General features: G+C 32.5%; 1 protein-coding gene across 1 annotated transcript in view; it reads left to right on the forward strand.

Moving 5' to 3' along the window:
- Nucleotides 1-24,189, forward strand: part of LOC133657833 (calcium-activated potassium channel subunit alpha-1a-like) — a 217,402-nt gene that overhangs the window by 83,742 nt on the left and 109,471 nt on the right. The window contains exon 7 of the mRNA XM_062059616.1: nt 18,833-18,926. Coding sequence (XP_061915600.1) covers nt 18,833-18,926 — 94 coding nt within the window. The remainder of the gene's footprint in view (nt 1-18,832; nt 18,927-24,189) is intronic.

Below are 24,189 nucleotides of genomic sequence, written 5' to 3' on the forward strand. Positions count from 1 at the left end.
ACTACCACCACCATGCTTGACGGTAGGCGTGGTGTTCCTGGGATTAAATGCCTCACCTTTTCTCCTCCAAACATATTGCTGGGTATTGTGGCCAAACGGCTCAATTTTTGTTTCGTCTGACCACAGAACCTAACATCATCAACCCAGAGGTTGGGTCTTGGGCGCAGTTGGGTGTTCCAACAGGACAATGACCCCCAAACACACGTCAAAAGTGGTAAAGGAACGGCTAAATCAGGCTAGAATTAAGGTTTTAGAATGGCCTTTCCAAAGTCCTGACTTAAATGTTCGGACAATGCCGAAGAAACAAGTCCATGTCAGAAAACCAACAAATTTAGCTGAACTGCACCAATTTTGTCAAGAGGAGTGGTCAAAATTTCAAGCAAAAGCTTGCCAGTTCTATTGGCAGAAAAACAGGCCCAGAGCATAATACTTACACCACCATGCTTGACGGTAGGAATGGTGTTCCTGGGATTAAAGGCCTCACCTTTTCTCCTCCAAACATATTGCTGGGTATTGTGGCCAAACGGCTCAATTTTTGTTTCGTCTGACCACAGAACCTAACATCATCAACCCAGAGGTTGGGTCTTGGGCGCAGTTGGGTGTTCCAACAGGACAATGACCCCCAAACACACGTCAAAAGTGGTAAAGGAACGGCTAAATCAGGCTAGAATTAAGGTTTTAGAATGGCCTTTCCAAAGTCCTGACTTAAATGTTCGGACAATGCCGAAGAAACAAGTCCGTGTCAGAAAACCAACAAATTTAGCTGAACTGCACCAATTTTGTCAAGAGGAGTGGTCAAAATTTCAAGCAAAAGCTTGCCAGTTCTATTGGCAGAAAAACAGGCCCAGAGCATAATACTTTCACCACCATGCTTGACGGTAGGGATGGTGTTCCTGGGTTTAAATGCCTCACCTTTTCTCCTCCAAACATATTGCTGGGTATTGTGGCCAAACGGCTCAATTTTTGTTTCATCTGGCTTAAGATAAGACCTTCTGGAGGAAAGTTCTGAACTCTTTACAAGTATATGTAAACTTTGACCATGAAAATAAAGAAAACGCTTTGAATGAGAAGGTGTGTCCAAACTTTTGGCCTGTACTGTATGGGAAATAAAGCCAACAAGCAGGTGAATATTTGTCACATAATATGTTACGTAAACTGCCCAATCAACATTTGGTGCCATGACAAATATACCAGAAATTAACTTCCCCAAAAAGTCTCTTTGTTTGTTGTTCCGGACCCCGAGTACCGGAACCGCATGTGCGAGTGCAGCCTTCATCCGAGGTGAACCCTTCCCGATGTTTAACGACGACAAGAGAACGTTTCATAAATTATTAGCTGCAAACGTGTGCTGCACATTATGCTTGACGTGACTAAAACATCTGAAGGGATTTGACTGGCTTAAGCCCATGCCGGCGTCTCTCGCTTTGTTCCACCGCAAAGTGAGGGTGAGGAAAAAAAAGTGAAGGGGCTCCTGATTAATTCATGTTTGTCACAAAATGCGAAGGAAATGTCGCAGCGGCGACGACGTGGAATAACAAAGGAAGAAGAAATGATCCGGCTTTTATTGTATGCTTATTTTAGAGCTTATCAGAAGTCAAAGGTACTTTTTTGATGATGCCTTGTCAGGTTGTTTCAACTGTCTCTTTATTTTTTGATTCAGAACAATCTGCTTGGATCGGTAAATCATGCCAATGTGCTCATTTCCTAATTGTTTATCTGAGAACAGCTTTTATCCTCACACTCTGTATTCTTCATTGTTTGACAGTAATGGATGACGTTAGACCGTCTTTCCATAAGCGATCCGTTAAAGCCCCCGGCTGCACCTCCATCGCCTCGAACGCTTTCTTGCCCAACGCCCTGCCAGGCCACAAGGACGTGTCGGTTAAGCCCGGCGCCATCAACGTGCCCCTTGTTAATAACCGTAAAGGGAGCCTGCTTCCCACGGGGCCGGGTCCTGCGGCTCGCCATTCCAAACTGCGCCTCAGTATCTCGGTGCCAGAAGACGCCAGGTCCTTGGCGGAGAGTCGGCTGAACCGGGCCCGCAGTCTGCCGGTGAAATACCGCTACCACCCCAGTAATGCCATGCTGCACAGTCAAAGTAGCCACTGTAGGTTGGCCCCTTAGCGGGATGCATCAGTCAGTAGCCTGCCCGTGCTGTTTGCTGCATGACGGTTCACTGGGGCCGCTTCTTTGCACGGGTTTTTTTGCAGTGGTTGCTGCTGTTTGAGCCACCATCAGGCTGAAGGGGTTGTGAGTAGCCCGTAGCTTGGAGGAGACTTAACCTGGGCTGTGGGAATACACTCAGTATGTACTAGAGATGGGCAATGCATATTTTCAAACAGATCTAAAATAATTATTTTTAACAATCCCAAAGAAAAAAAACATTACATAATTTTTTTTTATTTTTTTTAGAGCACTCAATGCTAATAAATAGTGATGGGAGAAGTAGCCTGTAGCTTGGAGGAGACTTAACCTGGGCTGTGGGAATACACTCAGTATGTACTAGGGATGGGCAATCAAATTCACTGAAATGAACATGTCATGTAATATTTTTTTTGTATGCATATTTTGAAACACATCTAAAATAATTATTTTTAACAATCCCAAAGAAAAAAAACATAAATTATTATTATTTTTATTTTTAATTTTTTTTAGAGCACTCAATGCTAATAAATAGTGATGGATGAAGTAGCCCGTAGCTTGGAGGAGACTTAACCTGGGCTGTGGGAATACACTCAGTATGTACTAGGGATGGGCAATCAAATTCACTGAAATTAACGTGTCATGTAATATCTTTTTTGTATGCATATTTTCAAACACATCTAAAATAATTATTTTTAACAATCCCAAAGAAAAAAAAACATTACATAATTTTATTTTTAATTTTTAATTTTTTTTTAAATATTTTTTTTAGAGCACTCAATGCTAATAAATAGTGATGGGAGAAGTAGCCCGTAGCTTGGAGGAGACTTAACCTGGGCTGTGGGAATACACTCAGTATGTACTAGGGATGGGCAATCAAATTCACTGAAATTAACGTGTCATGTAATATCTTTTTTGTATGCATATTTTCAAACACATCTAAAATAATTATTTTTAACAATCCCAAAGAAAAAAAAACATTACATAATTTTATTTTTAATTTTTAATTTTTTTTTTTTTTTTTTTTTTAGAGCACTCAATGCTAATAAATAGTGATGGGAGAAGTAGCCCGTAGCTTGGAGGAGACTTAACCTGGGCTGTGGGAATACACTCAGTATGTACTAGGGATGGGCAATCAAATTCACTGAAATTAACGTGTCATGTAATATTTTTTTTGTATGCATATTTTCAAACACATCTAAAATAATTATTTTTAACAATCCCAAAGAAAAAAAACATTATATATATATATATATATATATATATATATATATATATATATATATATATATATATATATATATATATATATATATATATATATATATATATATATATATATATATATATATATATATATATATATATATATATTTTTTTTTAGAGCACTCAATGCTAATAAATAGTGATAGGTGAAGTAGCCCGTAGCTTGGAGGAGATTTAACCTGGGCTGTGGGAATACACTCAGTATGTACTAGGGATGGGCAATCAAATTCACTGAAATGAACGTGTCATTTAATATTTTTTTTGTATGCATATTTTCAAACACATCTAAAATAATTATTTTTTAACAATCCCAAAGAAAAAAACATTACATTACATTTTTTTTTCTTTTTTTTTTTAGAGCACTCAATGCTAATAAATAGTGATGAGTGAATGACTGAACTGGGGCGGTATAGCTCGGTTGGTAGGGTGGCCGTGCCAGCAACTTGAGGGTTCCAGGTTCGATCCCCGCTTCCGCCATCCTAGTCACTGCCGTCGGTCCTTGGGCAAGACACTTAACCCACCTGCTCCCAGTGCCACCCACACTGGTTTAAATGTAACTTAGATATTGGGTTTCACTATGTAAAGCGCTTTGAGTCACTAGAGAAAAAGCGCTATATAAATATAATTCACTCACTCACTTGCTGTATTGACACTGTGCTAGGGGGTTCATAATGATCTGACGGATTAAAAAGTCGCTACATTAAAATGAACAATTTTCAAATATAGACTTAGACTTACACAAACTAATACATATCATTTATTAGGTTTGTTTATACAAATAGTTGTGCAGTATGGAATTATAAATACCCAATTCTGGTCAATGAGCCAAATAGTAAACATGAAAAGAACATTATTTACCTAACATTTTGCGCTATAAGATCACAGTGACAACGTTTAAACAATCAGAAACCTCGGAAAAGACCGCAAAGCAGTTAAACGACACAGCAGCTGTATCGTTTTTTTTTCTTAAAGTGACACACACATCAAAGCTTCACACACAGTATCACGTCTTGTCTTTTCATGCGGCATCAATGCCTTATTGTATCGTTTGACCCATCACTATTAATTTAATTATTTAAACACCATTTCATTATCTTACGATGAATTGTGTGTGTGTTTTTAAATTCATTTCAACGACAAGATAAAACTAAAGCACACATTATATTCCAACATATTTAATGCCAAATTAAGACAATATAGATTATTGTAAAATTTAGAAAATGACTGGGAAAATTAGCAATAAAAGATAAAACAGATCATTAATATTCTGTGAATATTTTATTATTGACAACTTTCTTTACTTTTAAAGGAAAACTGACAAAGATAAAATATTTTCTGACCTATAGAACATATACATACACAAAATAAAACAACATACTTTTTTTTTGTTTTTTTGCATGACATTCAAAATGATAATTCAAAATAAAGTCCTATAACTTACAGATTGACAAATATGAGCTGGAGTTGTTCCAAAAATTCTCTGTGGACCTTACTCCATCAGGTTCTAGCTATAGACTATATATATATATATATATATAAATATATATATATATATATATATATATATATATATATATATATATATATATATATATATATATATATATATATATATATATATATATATATATATAACTATATATACACTATACCAGGGGTCACCAACGTGGTGCCCGCGGGCACCAGGTAGCCCGTAAGGACCAGATGAGTAGCCCGCTGGCCTGATCTAAAAATAGCTCAAATAGCAGCACTTACCAGTGAACTGCCTCTATTTTTTAAATTTTATTTATTTACTAGCAACCTGGTCTCGCTTTGCCTGACATTTTTAATTCTAAGAGAGACAAAACTCAAATAGAATTAGAAAATCCAAGAAAATATTTTAAAGACTTGGTCTTCACTTGTTTGAATAAATTCATTATTTTTTTTACTTTGCTTCTTATAACTTTCAGAAAGACAATTTTAGAGAAAAAAATACAACCTTAAAAATGATTTTAGGATTTTTAAACACATATACCTTTTTACCTTATAAATTCCTTCCTCTTCTTTCCTGACAATTTAAATCAATGTTCAAGTATTTTTTTTTTTTATTATTGTAAAGAATAATACATACATTTTAATATAATTCTTCATTTTAGCTTCTGTTTTTTCGACGAAGAATATTTGTGATATATTTCTTCAAACTTATGATTAAATTTCAAAAATGATGTTCCATAAATTCTTTTTTTTTTCATTTTTTCAAAAAGATTCGAATTAGCTAGTTTTTCTCTTCTTTTTTTCGGTTGAATTTTGAATTTTAAAGAGTCGAAATTGAAGATAAACTATGTTTCAAAATTTAATTGTCATTTTTTTTCGTGTTTTCTCCTCTTTTAAACCGTTCAATTAAGTGTAAATATCATTAATTATTAATAATAAAATAGAGTTAAAGTAAATTGAGCAAATTGGCTATTTCTGGCAATTTATTGAAGTGTGTATCAAACTGGTAGCCCTTCGCATTAATCAGTACCCAAGAAGTAGCTCTTGCTTTCAAAAAGGTTGGTGACCCCTGCACTATACTATCGCACTTTGATCAGAATGACCCTGCCCATCTTTTAGTATGTACTTTTGGGTTGATGCAGGCCAAAAGTTTGGACACACCTTCTCACTCCAATGCGTTTTCTTTATTTTCACGACTACTTTACCTCGTAGATTGTCACTGAAGGCATCGAACCCATGACACCTGTGAAGTGAAAACCCTTTCATCAGAATCAGAATACCTTTATTGTCATTGCTCAGTGCTTTTAAAACAACCTACTTAAAATAGCCTTAAGACAACAAACAATAATAAAACAATTACAAATTTAAAAACATAATAAAATGTTAAAAAAACAGATTGCACAGTAGATCTCTATCAGAGGTAAGCAAGTTAATAAAATGGTGAGTGTTCAGGTACGTACAGAGTTTAGGGCAATAACAGCTCTAGGATAGAAACTGTTTTTCAATCTATTTGTCCTTGCTTTGATGGTCTTATAGCGCCTCCCTGAGGGCAAGAGTTCAAGCCAGTGGTGACTTGGGTGGGATGAGTCCCTGAGGATGCTGTTTGCAAAACAGTAAAAACAGCAATGAAACTAGAGTATAAGACATCCATCCATTTTCTACAGCTTGTTCCTTTACGGCGTCGCGGGGGGTTGCTGGAGCCTATCTCAGCTGCATTCGGTTGGAAGGCGGGGTACAACCTGGACAAGTCGCCACCTCATCGCAGAGAATATAAAACAAGTTTTCAGTTATTTCACCTTTTTTTAAATTTATTAAGTACATAACTCCACATGTGTTCATTCGTAGTTTTGACGCCTTCAGTGACAATCTACAACGTAAATAGTCATGAAAATGAAGAAAACCCGTTGAAATGAGAAGGTGTGTCCAAACCTTTTTGGCCTGTACTGTATTTTAGTGCACTAAAATGACAAAACAGACTTCATAATGTTTGGTTTTGTGCAAAGTTGATATTAGCCGACCTCGGATGACACAAAATAAGACATTTATCCGACCAAATTCCCTTTCTTTGGAATGGTCACGGCTTGTTTTGTGTAGTCCGATTTGCGCTGGTATGATTGTTATTGATTTCTAACCAACGGACTAATACAGGTTTGCAGTGCTTGAAGCTGTCGGACTCAGCCAGTAGTGAAGATCAGACTCCACCTAAGCTTCTTTCTCGTCCTTTCAGTCTTGCAAAGTGTCGAGCCCTTGTCCCCGCCCCCCAAAAATTGAATATTTAATCTCAACACGGATCATTAATTTGGAAGCTAGTCCTGACCTTCGTCTGCTGGAGGGTTATTTGTCCTTACTAGCTTGCTTCTGACATGTCTAGCCCACTAATTCATCGCCGTGTTAGCGTGTCCTTCATAACGCGTGTGTGTGTGTGTGTGTGTGAGTGTTCTCTTGGCATGGAGGTAGACCAGTAGAAGAGCCATTCTGCGCCATACAACTGCACTGCAAAAAACTGAAATCTAAGTAAGCAAATATCTGAAATAAGGCTGATATTTGCTTATTTTCTGTCTGATAAGGTCATTCTTCTCAGTAAGCAGATTTTATATAATTTTTTTTATGTTGTATTTTTTTTTAGACATGTATCTCGTGCGCACAAGATAGTTTCTCGTGCGCACGAGATACATGTCTAAAAAAAAAAAAAAAAAAAATTATACTTTTTTTTTTATTTTTTAAAAATAATTTTATAAAAAGTTTCTCGTGCGCACGAGATACATGTCTAAAAAATTAAAATTAAAAAAAATAAATTACACAAAAAAAAAATTCCCCAATGTCATTTTAGGAGCTCTGTAGAAATCTAAGTAAGATTAAATATCTCAAATAAGGGTGATATTTGCTTATTTTCTGTCTGATAAGGTCATTCTTCTCAGTAAGCAGATTTTATATATATTTTTTTATGTTGTATTTTTTTTTTAGACATGTATCTCTTGCGCACAAGATAGTTTCTCGTGCGCACGAGATACATGTCTAAAAAAAAATTCAAAAAAATTATACATTTTTTAAATTTTTTTAAAAATAATTTTATGAAAAGTTTCTCGTGCGCACGAGATACATGTCTAAAAAATAAAAAATAAAAAAAATTAATTATGCAAATTTTTTTTTCCCCCATCTTCCTTTAGGGGCTCCGTATAAATCTAAGTAAGATTAAATATCTCAAATAAGGGTGATATTTGCTTATTTTCTGTCTGATAAGATAATTCTTCTCACTAAGCAGATTTTATGTTAGAGTGTTTTACTTGTTTTAAGTGTTTTGGTCCTAAATGATCTCAGTAAGATATTACAGCTTGTTGCTGAGATTTGATGACCTATATTGAGTAAAACATGCTTGAAACTAGAATACCAACTGTTGCAAAGCTGTGTCATCAATACTCACAAGTATAAAACTATTTTTTTTAAGTAATAATTCCTTACTTCAAGCATGAAAAAAAAAATCATGATGCCGAGCGCATATCATTATGTCAAGATAATGGCACTAGCATTGACTTAATTTAAGAATATTTTTCAACATATTGAGCAAAAAGGTCTCTTTTTTTTCTACCAAGAAAAGTGCACTTGTATGGAGCCCCTAAACGGACATGGGGGAAAAAAAATGCATATCATTTTTTTTATGTTGTTATTTTTTTTTAGACATGTATCTCGTGCGCACGAGATACATGTCTAAAAAAAAAAAATCAAAAAAATTATACATTTTTAAAAAAACATTTTTTTATAATTTTATAAAAAGTTTCTCGTGCGCACGAGATACATGTCTAAAAAATAAAAAATAAAAAAAATAAATTATAGAAAAAAAAGATTCCCCCATGTCCCTTTAGGAGCTCCGTAGAAATCTAAGTAAGATTAAATATATCAAATAAGGGTGACATTTGCTTATTTTCTGTCTGATAAGGTCATTCTTCTCAGTAAGCAGATTTTATATATATTTTTTTATGTTGTATTTTTTTTTAGACATGTATCTCGTGCGCACGAGATAGTTTCTCGTGCGCACGAGATACATGTCTAAAAAAAAAAATTCAAAAAAATTATACATTTATTTTATTTTATTTTGTTAATTTTATAAAAAGTTTCTCGTGCGCATGAGATACATGTCTAAAAAATAAAAAATAAAAAAAATTAATTATACAAATTTTTTTTTTCCCCATCTTCCTTTAGGGGCTCCGTAGAAATCTAAGTAAAATTAAATATCTCAAATAAGGGTGATATTTGCTTATTTTCTGTCTGATAAGGTCATTCTTCTCAGTAAGCAGATTTTATATATATTTTTTTATGTTGTATTTTTTTTAGACATGTATCTCGTGCGCACGAGATAGTTTCTCGTGCGCACGAGATACATGTCTAAAAAAAAATTCAAAAAAATTATACTTTTTTTTATTTATTTTTTTTATAATTTTATAAAAAGTTTCTCGTGCGCACGAGATACATGTCTAAAAAATTAAAATTAAAAAAAAAAAATTATACAAAAAAAAAATTCCCCTATGTCATTTTAGGAGCTCTGTAGAAATCTAAGTAAGATTAAATATCTCAAATAAGGGTGATATTTGCTTATTTTCTGTCTGATAAGGTCATTCTTCTCAGTAAGCAGATTTTATATATATTTTTTTATGTTGTATTTTTTTTAGACATGTATCTCGTGCGCACGAGATAGTTTCTCGTGCGCACGAGATACATGTCTAAAAAAAAAATCAAAAAAATTATACATTTTTATTTTTATTTTTTTTATAATTTTATAAAAACTTTCTCGTGCGCACGAGATACATGTCTAAAAAATAAAAAATTAAAAAAATTAATTATACACATTTTTTTTCCCCCCATCTTCCTTTAGGGGCTCCGTAGAAATCTAAGTAAGATTAAATATCTCAAATAAGGGTGATATTTGCTTATTTTCTGTCTGATAAGGTCATTCTTCTCAGTAAGCAGATTTTATATATATTTTTTTATGTTGTATTTTTTTTTTAGACATGTATCTCGTGCGCACGAGATAGTTTCTCGTGCGCACGAGATACATGTCCAAAAAAAAATTTCTAAAAAATTATACATTTTTATTTTTATTTTTTTATAATTTTATAAAAAGTTTCTCGTGCGCACGAGATACATGTCTAAAAAATAAAAAATAAAAAAAAATTAATTATACACATTTTTTTCCCCCATCTTCCTTTAGGGGCTCCGTAGAAATCTAAGTAAAATTAAATATCTCAAATAAGGCTGATATTTGATTATTTTCTGTCTGATAAGGTCATTCTTCTCAGTAAGCAGATTTTGTATAATTTTTTTTATGTTGTATTTTTTTTTAGACATGTATCTCGTGCGCACGAGAAACTATCTCGTGCGCACGAGATACATGTCTAAAAAAAAAATTTCAAAAAAATTATACATTTATTTTTTATATTTTTTATAATTTTATAAAAAGTTTCTCGTGCGCACGAGATACATGTCTAAAAAATAAAAATTAAAAGAAAAAATTATACAAAAAAAAAATTCCCCTATGTCATTTTAGGAGCTCCGTAGAAATCCAAGTAAGATTAAATATCTCAAATAAGGGTGATATTTGCTTATTTTCTGTCTGATAAGATACTTCTTCTCACTAAGCAGATTTTATGTTAGAGTGTTTTACTTGTTTTAAGTGTTTTGTTTGGTATCCTAAATGATCTCAGTAAGATATTACAGCTTGTTGCTGAGATGTTATGACCTATATTGAGTAAAACATGCTTGAAACTAGAATATCAACTGTTGCAAAGCTGTGTCATCAACACTCACAAGTATAAAACTACTTTTTTTAAAGTAATAATTCCTTACTTCAAGCATGAAAAAATTTCTTACTTCAAGCATGAAAAAAAAATCATGATGCCGAGCGCATATCATTATGTCAAGATAATGGCACTAGCATTGACTTAATTTAAGAATATTTTTCAACATATTGAGCAAAAAGGTCTCTTTTTTTTTTTTCTACCAAGAAAAGTGCACTAAACGGACATGGGGGGAAAAAAATGTATATAATTTTTTTGTATGTTGTATTTTTTTTTAGACATGTATCTCGTGCGCACTAGATAGTTTCTCGTGCGCACGAGATACATGTCTAAAAAAAAATTCAAAAAAATTATACTTTTTTTTTTTTTTTTTTAAATAATTTTATAAAAAGTTTCTTGTGCGCACGAGATACATGTCTAAAAAAAAAATTCAAAAAAATTATAAATTAATTTTTTTAATTTTTTATAATTTTATAAAAAGTTTCTTGTGCGCACGAGATACATGTCTAAAAAATAAAAAATAAAAAAAATAAATTATACAACATTTTTTTTCACCCATGTCCCTTTAGGAGCTCCGTAGAAATCTAAGTAAGATTAAATATCTCAAATAAGGGTGCTCATGTTAGAGTGTTTTACTTTTAAGTAATAATTCCTTACTTCAAGCATGAAAAAAAAAATCATGATGCCGAGCGCATATCATTATGTCAAGATAATGGCACTAGCATTGACTTAATTTAAGAATATTTTTCAACATATTGAGCAAAAAGGTCTCTTTTTTTTTTTCTACCAAGAAAAGTGCACTAAACGGACATGGGGGAAAAAAAATGTATATAATTTTTTTTATGTTGTATTTTTTTTTTAGACATGTATCTCATGCGCACGAGATACATGTCTAAAAAAAAAAATTCAAAAAAATTATACATTTAAAAAACATTTTTTTTTTTGTAATTTTATAAAAAGTTTCTCGTGCGCACGAGATACATGTCTAAAAAATAAAAAATAAAAAAAATAAATTATACAACATTTTTTTTCACCCATGTCCCTTTAGGAGCTCCGTAGAAATCTAAGTAAGATTAAATATCTCAAATAAGGGTGCTCATGTTAGAGTGTTTTACTTTTAAGTAATAATTCCTTACTTCAAGCATGAAAAAAAAAATCATGATGCCGAGCGCATATCATTATGTCAAGATAATGGCACTAGCATTGACTTAATTTAAGAATATTTTTCAACATATTGAGCAAAAAGGTCTCTTTTTTTTTTTCTACCAAGAAAAGTGCACTAAACGGACATGGGGGGAAAAAAATGTATATAATTTTTTTTATGTTGTATTTTTTTTTTAGACATGTATCTCGTGCGCACGAGATACATGTCTAAAAAAAAAAATTCAAAAAAATTATACATTTAAAAAACTTTTTTTTTTTTGTAATTTTATAAAAAGTTTCTCGTGCGCACGAGATACATGTCTAAAAAATAAAAAATAAAAAAAATAAATTATACAAAAAAATTCCCCCATGTCCCTTTAGGAGCTCCGTAGAAATCTAAGTAAGATTACATATCTCAAATAAGGGTGATATTTGCTTATTTTCTGTCTGATAAGGTCATTCTTCTCAGTAAGCAGATTTTATATATATTTTTTTATGTTGTATTTTTTTTTAGACATGTATCTCGTGCGCACGAGATAGTTTCTCGTGCGCACGAGATACATGTCTACACAAAAAAATTCAAAAAAATTATACATTTATTTTTTTATTTTTTTATAATTTTATAAAAACTTTCTCGTGCGCATGAGATACATGTCTAAAAAATAAAAATTAAAAAAAATAAATTATAAAATTTTTTTTTTCCCCTATGTCATTTTAGGAGCTCCGTAGAAATCTAAGTAAGATTAAATATCTCAAATAAGGGTGATATTTGCTTATTTTCTGTTTGATAAGATAATTCTTCTCACTAAGCAGATTTTATGTTAGAGTGTTTTACTTGTTTTAAGTGTTTTGGTCCTAAATGATCTCAGTAAGATATTACAGCTTGTTGCTGAGATGTTATGACCTATATTGAGTAAAACATGCTTGAAACTAGAATATCAACTGTTGCAAAGCTGTGTCATCAACACTCACAAGTATAAAACTACTTTTTTAAAAGTAATAATTCCTTACTTACAGCATCAAAAAAAATAATCATGATGCCGAGCGCATATCATTATGTCAAGATAATGGCACTAGCATTGACTTAATTTAAGAATATTTTTCAACATATTGAGCAAAAAGGTCTCTTTTTTTTCTACCAAGAAAAGTGCACTTGTATGGAGCCCCTAAACGGACATGGGGGAAAAAAAATGCATATCATTTTTTTTATGTTGTTATTTTTTTTTAGACATGTATCTCGTGCGCACGAGATACATGTCTAAAAAAAAAAAATCAAAAAAATTATACATTTTTAAAAAAACATTTTTTTATAATTTTATAAAAAGTTTCTCGTGCGCACGAGATACATGTCTAAAAAATAAAAAATAAAAAAAATAAATTATAGAAAAAAAAGATTCCCCCATGTCCCTTTAGGAGCTCCGTAGAAATCTAAGTAAGATTAAATATATCAAATAAGGGTGACATTTGCTTATTTTCTGTCTGATAAGGTCATTCTTCTCAGTAAGCAGATTTTATATATATTTTTTTATGTTGTATTTTTTTTTAGACATGTATCTCGTGCGCACGAGATAGTTTCTCGTGCGCACGAGATACATGTCTAAAAAAAAAAATTCAAAAAAATTATACATTTATTTTATTTTATTTTGTTAATTTTATAAAAAGTTTCTCGTGCGCATGAGATACATGTCTAAAAAATAAAAAATAAAAAAAATTAATTATACAAATTTTTTTTTTCCCCATCTTCCTTTAGGGGCTCCGTAGAAATCTAAGTAAAATTAAATATCTCAAATAAGGGTGATATTTGCTTATTTTCTGTCTGATAAGGTCATTCTTCTCAGTAAGCAGATTTTATATATATTTTTTTATGTTGTATTTTTTTTAGACATGTATCTCGTGCGCACGAGATAGTTTCTCGTGCGCACGAGATACATGTCTAAAAAAAAATTCAAAAAAATTATACTTTTTTTTATTTTTTTTTTTTATAATTTTATAAAAAGTTTCTCGTGCGCACGAGATACATGTCTAAAAAATTAAAATTAAAAAAAAAAAATTATACAAAAAAAAAATTCCCCTATGTCATTTTAGGAGCTCTGTAGAAATCTAAGTAAGATTAAATATCTCAAATAAGGGTGATATTTGCTTATTTTCTGTCTGATAAGGTCATTCTTCTCAGTAAGCAGATTTTATATATATTTTTTTATGTTGTATTTTTTTTAGACATGTATCTCGTGCGCACGAGATAGTTTCTCGTGCGCACGAGATACATGTCTAAAAAAAAAATCAAAAAAATTATACATTTTTATTTTTATTTTTTTTATAATTTTATAAAAACTTTCTCGTGCGCACGAGATACATGTCTAAAAAATAAAAAATTAAAAAAATTAATTATACACATTTTTTTTCCCCCCATCTTCCTTTAGGGGCTCCGTAGAAATCTAAGTAAGATTAAATATCTCAAATAAGGGTGATATTTGCTTATTTTCTGTCTGATAAGGTCATTCTTCTCAGTAAGCAGATTTTATATATATTTTTTTATGTTGTATTTTTTTTTTAGACATGTATCTCGTGCGCACGAGATAGTTTCTCGTGCGCACGAGATACATGTCCAAAAAAAAATTTCTAAAAAATTATACATTTTTATTTTTATTTTTTTATAATTTTATAAAAAGTTTCTCGTGCGCACGAGATACATGTCTAAAAAATAAAAAATAAAAAAAATTAATTATACACATTTTTTTCCCCCATCTTCCTTTAGGGGCTCCGTAGAAATCTAAGTAAAATTAAATATCTCAAATAAGGCTGATATTTGATTATTTTCTGTCTGATAAGGTCATTCTTCTCAGTAAGCAGATTTTGTATAATTTTTTTTATGTTGTATTTTTTTTTAGACATGTATCTCGTGCGCACGAGAAACTATCTCGTGCGCACGAGATACATGTCTAAAAAAAAAATTTCAAAAAAATTATACATTTATTTTTTATATTTTTTATAATTTTATAAAAAGTTTCTCGTGCGCACGAGATACATGTCTAAAAAATAAAAATTAAAAGAAAAAATTATACAAAAAAAAAATTCCCCTATGTCATTTTAGGAGCTCCGTAGAAATCCAAGTAAGATTAAATATCTCAAATAAGGGTGATATTTGCTTATTTTCTGTCTGATAAGATACTTCTTCTCACTAAGCAGATTTTATGTTAGAGTGTTTTACTTGTTTTAAGTGTTTTGTTTGGTATCCTAAATGATCTCAGTAAGATATTACAGCTTGTTGCTGAGATGTTATGACCTATATTGAGTAAAACATGCTTGAAACTAGAATATCAACTGTTGCAAAGCTGTGTCATCAACACTCACAAGTATAAAACTACTTTTTTTAAAGTAATAATTCCTTACTTCAAGCATGAAAAAATTTCTTACTTCAAGCATGAAAAAAAAATCATGATGCCGAGCGCATATCATTATGTCAAGATAATGGCACTAGCATTGACTTAATTTAAGAATATTTTTCAACATATTGAGCAAAAAGGTCTCTTTTTTTTTTTTCTACCAAGAAAAGTGCACTAAACGGACATGGGGGGAAAAAAATGTATATAATTTTTTTTTATGTTGTATTTTTTTTTAGACATGTATCTCGTGCGCACTAGATAGTTTCTCGTGCGCACGAGATACATGTCTAAAAAAAAATTCAAAAAAATTATACTTTTTTTTTTTTTTTTTTAAATAATTTTATAAAAAGTTTCTTGTGCGCACGAGATACATGTCTAAAAAAAAAATTCAAAAAAATTATAAATTAATTTTTTTAATTTTTTATAATTTTATAAAAAGTTTCTTGTGCGCACGAGATACATGTCTAAAAAATAAAAAATAAAAAAAATAAATTATACAACATTTTTTTTCACCCATGTCCCTTTAGGAGCTCCGTAGAAATCTAAGTAAGATTAAATATCTCAAATAAGGGTGCTCATGTTAGAGTGTTTTACTTTTAAGTAATAATTCCTTACTTCAAGCATGAAAAAAAAAATCATGATGCCGAGCGCATATCATTATGTCAAGATAATGGCACTAGCATTGACTTAATTTAAGAATATTTTTCAACATATTGAGCAAAAAGGTCTCTTTTTTTTTTTCTACCAAGAAAAGTGCACTAAACGGACATGGGGGAAAAAAAATGTATATAATTTTTTTTATGTTGTATTTTTTTTTTAGACATGTATCTCATGCGCACGAGATACATGTCTAAAAAAAAAAATTCAAAAAAATTATACATTTAAAAAACATTTTTTTTTTTGTAATTTTATAAAAAGTTTCTCGTGCGCACGAGATACATGTCTAAAAAATAAAAAATAAAAAAAATAAATTATACAACATTTTTTTTCACCCATGTCCCTTTAGGAGCTCCGTAGAAATCTAAGTAAGATTAAATATCTCAAATAAGGGTGCTCATGTTAGAGTGTTTTACTTTTAAGTAATAATTCCTTACTTCAAGCATGAAAAAAAAAATCATGATGCCGAGCGCATATCATTATGTCAAGATAATGGCACTAGCATTGACTTAATTTAAGAATATTTTTCAACATATTGAGCAAAAAGGTCTCTTTTTTTTTTTCTACCAAGAAAAGTGCACTAAACGGACATGGGGGGAAAAAAATGTATATAATTTTTTTTATGTTGTATTTTTTTTTAGACATGTATCTCGTGCGCACGAGATACATGTCTAAAAAAAAAAATTCAAAAAAATTATACATTTAAAAAACTTTTTTTTTTTTGTAATTTTATAAAAAGTTTCTCGTGCGCACGAGATACATGTCTAAAAAATAAAAAATAAAAAAAATAAATTATACAAAAAAATTCCCCCATGTCCCTTTAGGAGCTCCGTAGAAATCTAAGTAAGATTACATATCTCAAATAAGGGTGATATTTGCTTATTTTCTGTCTGATAAGGTCATTCTTCTCAGTAAGCAGATTTTATATATATTTTTTTATGTTGTATTTTTTTTTAGACATGTATCTCGTGCGCACGAGATAGTTTCTCGTGCGCACGAGATACATGTCTACACAAAAAAATTCAAAAAAATTATACATTTATTTTTTTATTTTTTTATAATTTTATAAAAACTTTCTCGTGCGCATGAGATACATGTCTAAAAAATAAAAATTAAAAAAAATAAATTATAAAAATTTTTTTTTCCCCTATGTCATTTTAGGAGCTCCGTAGAAATCTAAGTAAGATTAAATATCTCAAATAAGGGTGATATTTGCTTATTTTCTGTTTGATAAGATAATTCTTCTCACTAAGCAGATTTTATGTTAGAGTGTTTTACTTGTTTTAAGTGTTTTGGTCCTAAATGATCTCAGTAAGATATTACAGCTTGTTGCTGAGATGTTATGACCTATATTGAGTAAAACATGCTTGAAACTAGAATATCAACTGTTGCAAAGCTGTGTCATCAACACTCACAAGTATAAAACTACTTTTTTAAAAGTAATAATTCCTTACTTACAGCATCAAAAAAAATAATCATGATGCCGAGCGCATATCATTATGTCAAGATAATGGCACTAGCATTGACTTAATGTAAGAATATTTTTCAACATATTGAGCAAAAAGGTCTCTTTTTTTTTCTACCAAGAAAAGTGCACTTGTACGGAGCCCCTAAACGGACATGGGGGAGAAAAATTGTATATAATTTTTTCTTTGTTGTATTTTTTTAGACATGTATCTCGTAAAAATAAAAAAATTAATGTATAATTTTTTTGAATTTTTTTTTTTAGACATGTATCTCGTGCGCACGAGAAACTATCCCGTGCGCACATACATTTATTTTTTTATTTTTTTATAATTTTATAAAAAGTTTCTCGTGTGCACGAGATACATGTCTAAAAAATAAAAAAATAAATTATACAAAAAAAAAAATTCCCCCATGTCCCTTAAGGAGCTCCGTAGAAATGTAAGTAAGATGAAATATCTCAAATAAGGGTGATATTTGCTTATTTTCTGTCTGATAAGATAATTCTTCTCACTAAGCAGATTTTATGTTAGAGTGTTTTGGTCCTAAATGATCTCAGTAAGATATTACAGCTTGTTGCTGAGATTTGATGACCTATATTGAGTAAAACATGCTTGAAACTAGAATATCAACTGTTGCAAAGCTGTGTCATCAACACTCACAAGTATAAAACTACTTTTTTAAAGTAATAATTCATTACTTCAAGCATGAAAAAAAAAATCATGATGCCGAGCGCATATCATTATGTCAAGATAATGGCACTAGCATTTACTTAATTTAAGAATATTTTTCAACATATTGAGCAAAAAGGTCTCTTTTTTTTTATACCAAGAAAAGTGCACTTGTTATTAGTGAGAATATACTTATTTTAAGGTATTTTGGGGTTCATTGAGGTTAGCTAATTTTACTTGTTTTGGAAAGTCTTAACAAGCCAAATTGTCTTGTTCTATTGGCAGATAATTTTGCTTAGTTCAAATAAAATACCCCTACCTTTTTGTATTTTTTTTCTTCTCGTTTTTGAACGCTGGACTTTTTGCAGTGTGGAATAATGGGCCGGGGCTTCGGATAGTTAAGAATCTAAAAAAAAAAAAAAAAAAATTCAGATCCATCTCTCCATAACCTCTATTTACTGTATCTCATTGTCATTGCTTTGGCCCGCAACTTCCTGATAGTGACAGTCTCTGGGATCACATGGCAATTAATGGTGTTAGCTAGGCATGGTCACTCTGATGCAGACTGCTAGAGGTCCACAAAAAAACTGAAGGCCCCAGAATTCACCTTTCAGGTCATCAATTGGTTTTTCTCCTGCCTATAAGATCAGTCATTACTAATAATATATTTTGGAGTTATTAATTATTATTATTTTTTTTTTTTACACTTTGTTATTTTTTGTTGTTGTTGCTGTTGTGTTTGCTTTGATTGATTTTTGTGTTAACGGTGACTTATTTTCATGTCAGGTCCAGCTCCCTTTCCCCACGCGTCTGCCTTTCTGACACTCTGTGCGTGTGTTTGCAGTCGAAGACGAGCATCCGTCCACGCTCTCGCCCAAAAAAAAGCAGCGCAACGGAGGGATGCGGAACTCGCCCAACTGCTCGCCCAAAATGATGAGGTAAGAGCAAGCTTTGCTTATTATTACAGATGTCCGATAATGGCTTTTTTTGGCCGATATTCCGAATATTGTCCTACTCTTAATTACCGATGCCGATATATACAGTCGTGGAATGAGCACATTATTATGCCTGATTTTGTTGTGATGCCCCGCTGGATGCATTAAACAATGTAACAAGGTTTTCCAAAATAAATCAAGTCAAGTTATGGGAAAAAAAATGCCAACATGGCACTGCCATATTTATTATTGAAGTCACAAAGTGCATTTTTTTTTTTTTTAACATGCCTCAAAACAGCAGCTTGGAATTTGGGACATGCTCTCCCTGAGAGAGCATGAGGAGGTTGAAGTGGGCGGGGTTGGGAGGGGGGAAACACACCCATACACACTACTGAAACACTCTCATACACACTACTGAAATGTTTTTCTCTCACACACTAGTAAAACACTCTCATACACGCTACTGCATACTTGCCAACCTTGAGACCTCTGAATTCAGGAGATGAGGGGGGGGGGGGGGTTTGGTGGTAGCGGGGGGTCTATATTGTAGCATCCCGGAAGAGTTAGTGCTGCAAGGGGTTCTGGGTATTTGTTCTGTTGTGTTTATGTTGTGTTACGGTGCGGATGTTCTCCCGAAATGTGTTTGCCATTCTTGTTTGGTGTGGGTTCACAGTGTGGCGCATATTTGTAACAGTGTTAAAGTTGTTTATACGGCCCACCCTCAGTGTGACCTGTATGGCTGTTGACCAAGTATGAGTTGCATTCACTTGTGTGTGTGAAAAGTTGTAGATATTATGTGATTGGGCCAGCACGCAAAGGCAGCGCCTTTAAGGTTTATCCGTACAGCGGCGTTTTAAAAAGTCATACATTTTACTTTTTGAAACCGATACCGACAATTTCCGATATTACATTTTAACTAGGGATGTCCGATAATGGCTTTTTGCCGATATCCGATATGCCGATATTGTCCAACTCTTTAATTACCGATACCGATATCAACCGATACCGATATCAACCGATATATACAGTCGTGGAATTAACACATTATTATGCCTAATTTGGACAACCAGGTATGGTGAAGATAAGGTACTTTTTTTAGAAAATGAATCAAATGAAATAAGATGAATAAATTGAAAACATTTTCTTGAATAAAAAAGAAAGTAAAACAATATAAAAACAGTTACATAGAAACTAGTAATTAATGAAAATGAGTAAAATTAACTGTTAAAGGTTAGTACTATTAGTGGACCAGCAGCACGCACAATCATGTGTGCTTACGGACTGTATCCCTTGCAGACTGTATTGATATATATTGATATATAATGTAGGAAGCAGAATATTAATAACAGAAAGAAACAACCCTTTTGTGTGAATGAGTGTAAATGGGGGAGGGAGGTTTTTTGGGTTGGTGCACTAATTGTAAGTGTATCTTGTGTTTTTTATGTGGATTTAATAAAAAAAAAAAAAAAAAAACAAAAAAAAACGATACTGATAATAAAAAAACCGATACCGATAATTTCCGATATTACATTTTAGTTTAGTTTAGTCTTTATTTGAAGGGACAATGTACAGAAACATTAAGCTCAAAGACAGATATGTTCTGTACCAGATTATAGCTAAATAGCTAATTTCCATCTGCAGTCCCTGGCTACCTAAATTAAAGGGATACAAAAATCATGCAATACAATTATGACAATAAAATCATACACAAGTATTAAGAAAAAAGTCATAAAATGCCCTTTCATGGACACATACTTAATATACAATACAACCACACCTCATTTACATCATCACACAGACAATACATGCTTTTGTTCACATCTTTAACGCATTTATCGGCCGATAATATCGGCAGACCGATATTATCGGACATCTCTAATTTTAACCCTGTAAGACCCAAATATAGAAAAACCTAAAAAAAAAAAAAGGGACCTTTCAGATGTTGCTGTAGGAGAAATGCAGAAATTGAAGAGTTAAAAAAAAAATGTTTATTTATGTTTTTAGAGAAATGTTGTAATATTGCAACATTGGGCTTTGACGGGAGCAGAATTTCTGTATTTGTACTCACATTGTCTGAACAAACATTTGCAGGGTTGATTGCTTACTTATCCCCATAACGGTATATACCATTAATAATAATCACACATTAGTTATATTTTTATGAAGTCATCTATTACAAATATAAAAAATATAAAACAAGATAAAACTCTTATAAAACGCTTTTTCCCCCACTTTTTTTCTTTTCATGACGACTTTCATTGGTGGTGAAAGTCCTAAAAACATTCCCCGTCGCCTGTAAAAACAAAGGCGAACATCACACTTTCTGCATCGTGTGTTGGTGTATCCTGTATTGCATCATCATCTCATCCACAGAGTTGTGCTCGTCTGGTACCACCCGCAGGCATTTCTCTCGGAATGAATCAAGCCAGAGTCTGAGTTTCTATAGTTTTGTCTTTCTTTTCCGCCTCAGATACTGTCATGTTGTTTACAAAATGCAATGACGTCATTGGAATGTGTTGCGTGGCATCACATCAGCAACAGGTGGTGGACCACCAAGTGCTCAGGGTAGACAATAGTGTCGGCCTGGTAAGTCGCTTTGGACAAAAGTGTCCAAATTCCAACAATGTAAATGTAAATGGATAATGGCTCTAATTATCATACTAAAAGGAATTACATCCACACATTCAGGAACATTCCTTTCCCCAGAACTGGTGTGTCTGTTGATATCCTCTTTGTGGACAAAGTCATGGAATTTTAGTTCAGGCTGATCAATTAACTACATTTTTTAGAGATACAACTTTTAGATCAGAACAAAACGCAAGGGTAGAATGTATACTATCCATGTATAGAGAAAATACTTCAGGCAGTGATGTAGTGGAGGGAATACAACCTGTTTGAGCCCACTGCAACAAGCCAGCTATTTTGACTACCACATTCACCCGGTGTTGTATAATTGCAACAATTATATAACAAGCTCTAAATGAAATTTGATGTGTCTGTTCCGCAATAACTACATATGTACATGCTCTAGACCAGGGGTCCCCAAACTACGGCCCGCGGGCCGGATCCGGCCCCCCAGCATCCAAAATCCGGCCCACAGGAAGTCCCAAGTAAAAAAAAAAAAAAAAAAACGTTTTTTTTTTTTTTTTTAATTATTACTTTTTTAAAAAATCTTTCCTTCCTAATCCATTTTCTACCACTTGTTACTCTTGGTGTCTCCTAGTCGCTCAGGCAAATCATATTGTCTAAAAATGAATTTTCCCATCGATAACGTGACAATGTTAAATGTTGATGAACATAAATGTTAAATGACAAAACGGATTATAATGACAATGTATATATGTACATATATACACACATATATATACACTACCGTTCAAAAGTTTGGGGTCACCCAAACAATTTTGTGGAATAGCCTTCATTTCTAAGAATAAGAATAGACTGTCGAGTTTCAGATGAAAGTTCTCTTTTTCTGGCCATTTTGAGCGTTTAATTGACCCCACAAATGTGATGCTCCAGAAACTCAATCTGCTCAAAGGAAGGTCAGTTTTGTAGCTTCTGTAACGAGCTAAACTGTTTTCAGATGTGTGAACATGATTGCACAAGGGTTTTCTAATCATCAATTAGCCTTCTGAGCCAATGAGCAAACACATTGTACCATTAGAACACTGGAGTGATAGTTGCTGGAAATGGGCCTCTATGCACCTATGTAGATATTGCACCAAAAAGCAGACATTTGCAGCTAGAATAGTCATTTACCACATTAGCAATGTATAGAGTGTATTTCTTTAATGTTAAGACTAGTTTAAAGTTATCTTCATTGAAAAGTACAGTGCTTTTCCTTCAAAAATAAGGACATTTCAATGTGACCCCAAACTTTTGAATGGCAGTGTATATATATATATATATATATATATATATATATATATATATATATATATATATATACATACACAGCCTGGCCCCCGGCCAAATTCTTTTAACCCAATGCGGCCCCCGAGTCAAAAATTTTGGGGACCCCTGCTCTAGACATTGTAATAACAACCAAAAATTAAAGCTGCAAGCAGCGATGGACGGGACCGACTTTGACAGCGCATAAAATCCAAACCGGAGCAGTAATTAAAACTCTTTCGTCAACTTTTAATCAGAAGGGTTCAATCTCTCTCCTGTGCTAGTTTGAAGCCGACACGACAAACACGCTCAGAAGAGATAATGTTTGAAGAGATAATGTTTTCATAAAACTTTTGTTTTGAAGGGGGAATTGCAAACTTCCTGTTGATTTTTGCTGGGGGTCTAAGTGAGACCTACATAGAGGTTTTTGTTTCATGTCTCTACGACATTCCTACTGGAAGTTACAGGCAGTTTTGTCTGTGTTTTCTTCCTAGGAGCAGTTTTGTCTGTGTTTTCTTCCTAGGGGGCGCTAGAGCGCAATTTTGAGTTTTGGTTTTTTTTTTTTTTATTAGATCGCAATTTTTTCCAGTCCTGATGTGTGTGTCCAGTTTGGTGAGTTTTGAAGCATGTTAAGGGGGTCAAATTATATCTCAAAGAGGTAAAAGTGACTGTTTTCATAAAACTTTTGTTTTGAAGGGGGAATTGCAAACTTCCTGTTGATTTTTGCTGAAGGATGTCAGCGTATGAAATCTAGGTCTAACTGAGACCTACATAGAGGTTTTTGTTTCATGTCTCTCCGACATTCCTAGTGGGAGTTACAGGCAGTTTTGTCTGTGTTTTCTTCCTAGGAGCAGTTTTGTCTGTGTTTTCTCCCTAGGGGGCGCTAGAGCGCAATTTTGAGTTTTGGGGTTGGTTTTTTTTTTTATTAGATCGCAATTTTTGCCAGTCCTGATGTGTGTGTCCAGTTTGGTGAGTATTGAAGCATGTTAAGGGGGTCAAATTACAGCTCAAAGAGGCAAACGTGACTGTTTTTATAAAACTTTTGTTTTGAAGGGGGAATTGCAAACTTCCTGTTGATTTTTGCTGAAGGATGTCAGCGTATGAAATGTAGGTCTAAGTGAGACCTACATAGAGGTTTTTGTTTCATGTCTTATTGACATTCCTACTGGAAGTTACAGGAAATTTGTCTGTGTTTTCTTCCTAGGGGGCGCTGGAGCTCAATTTTGAGTTTTGGGGTTGTTGTTTTTTTTATTAGATCGCAATTTTTGCCAGTCCTGATGTGTGTGTCCATTTTGGTGAGTTTTGAAGCATGTTAAGGGGGTCAAATTATAGCTCAAAGAGGCAAAAGTGACTGTTTTTATAAAACGTTTATTTT

This window comes from Entelurus aequoreus, linkage group LG09 (genome assembly GCF_033978785.1).
Source record: "Entelurus aequoreus isolate RoL-2023_Sb linkage group LG09, RoL_Eaeq_v1.1, whole genome shotgun sequence".
Lineage (NCBI taxonomy): Eukaryota > Metazoa > Chordata > Actinopteri > Syngnathiformes > Syngnathidae > Entelurus > Entelurus aequoreus.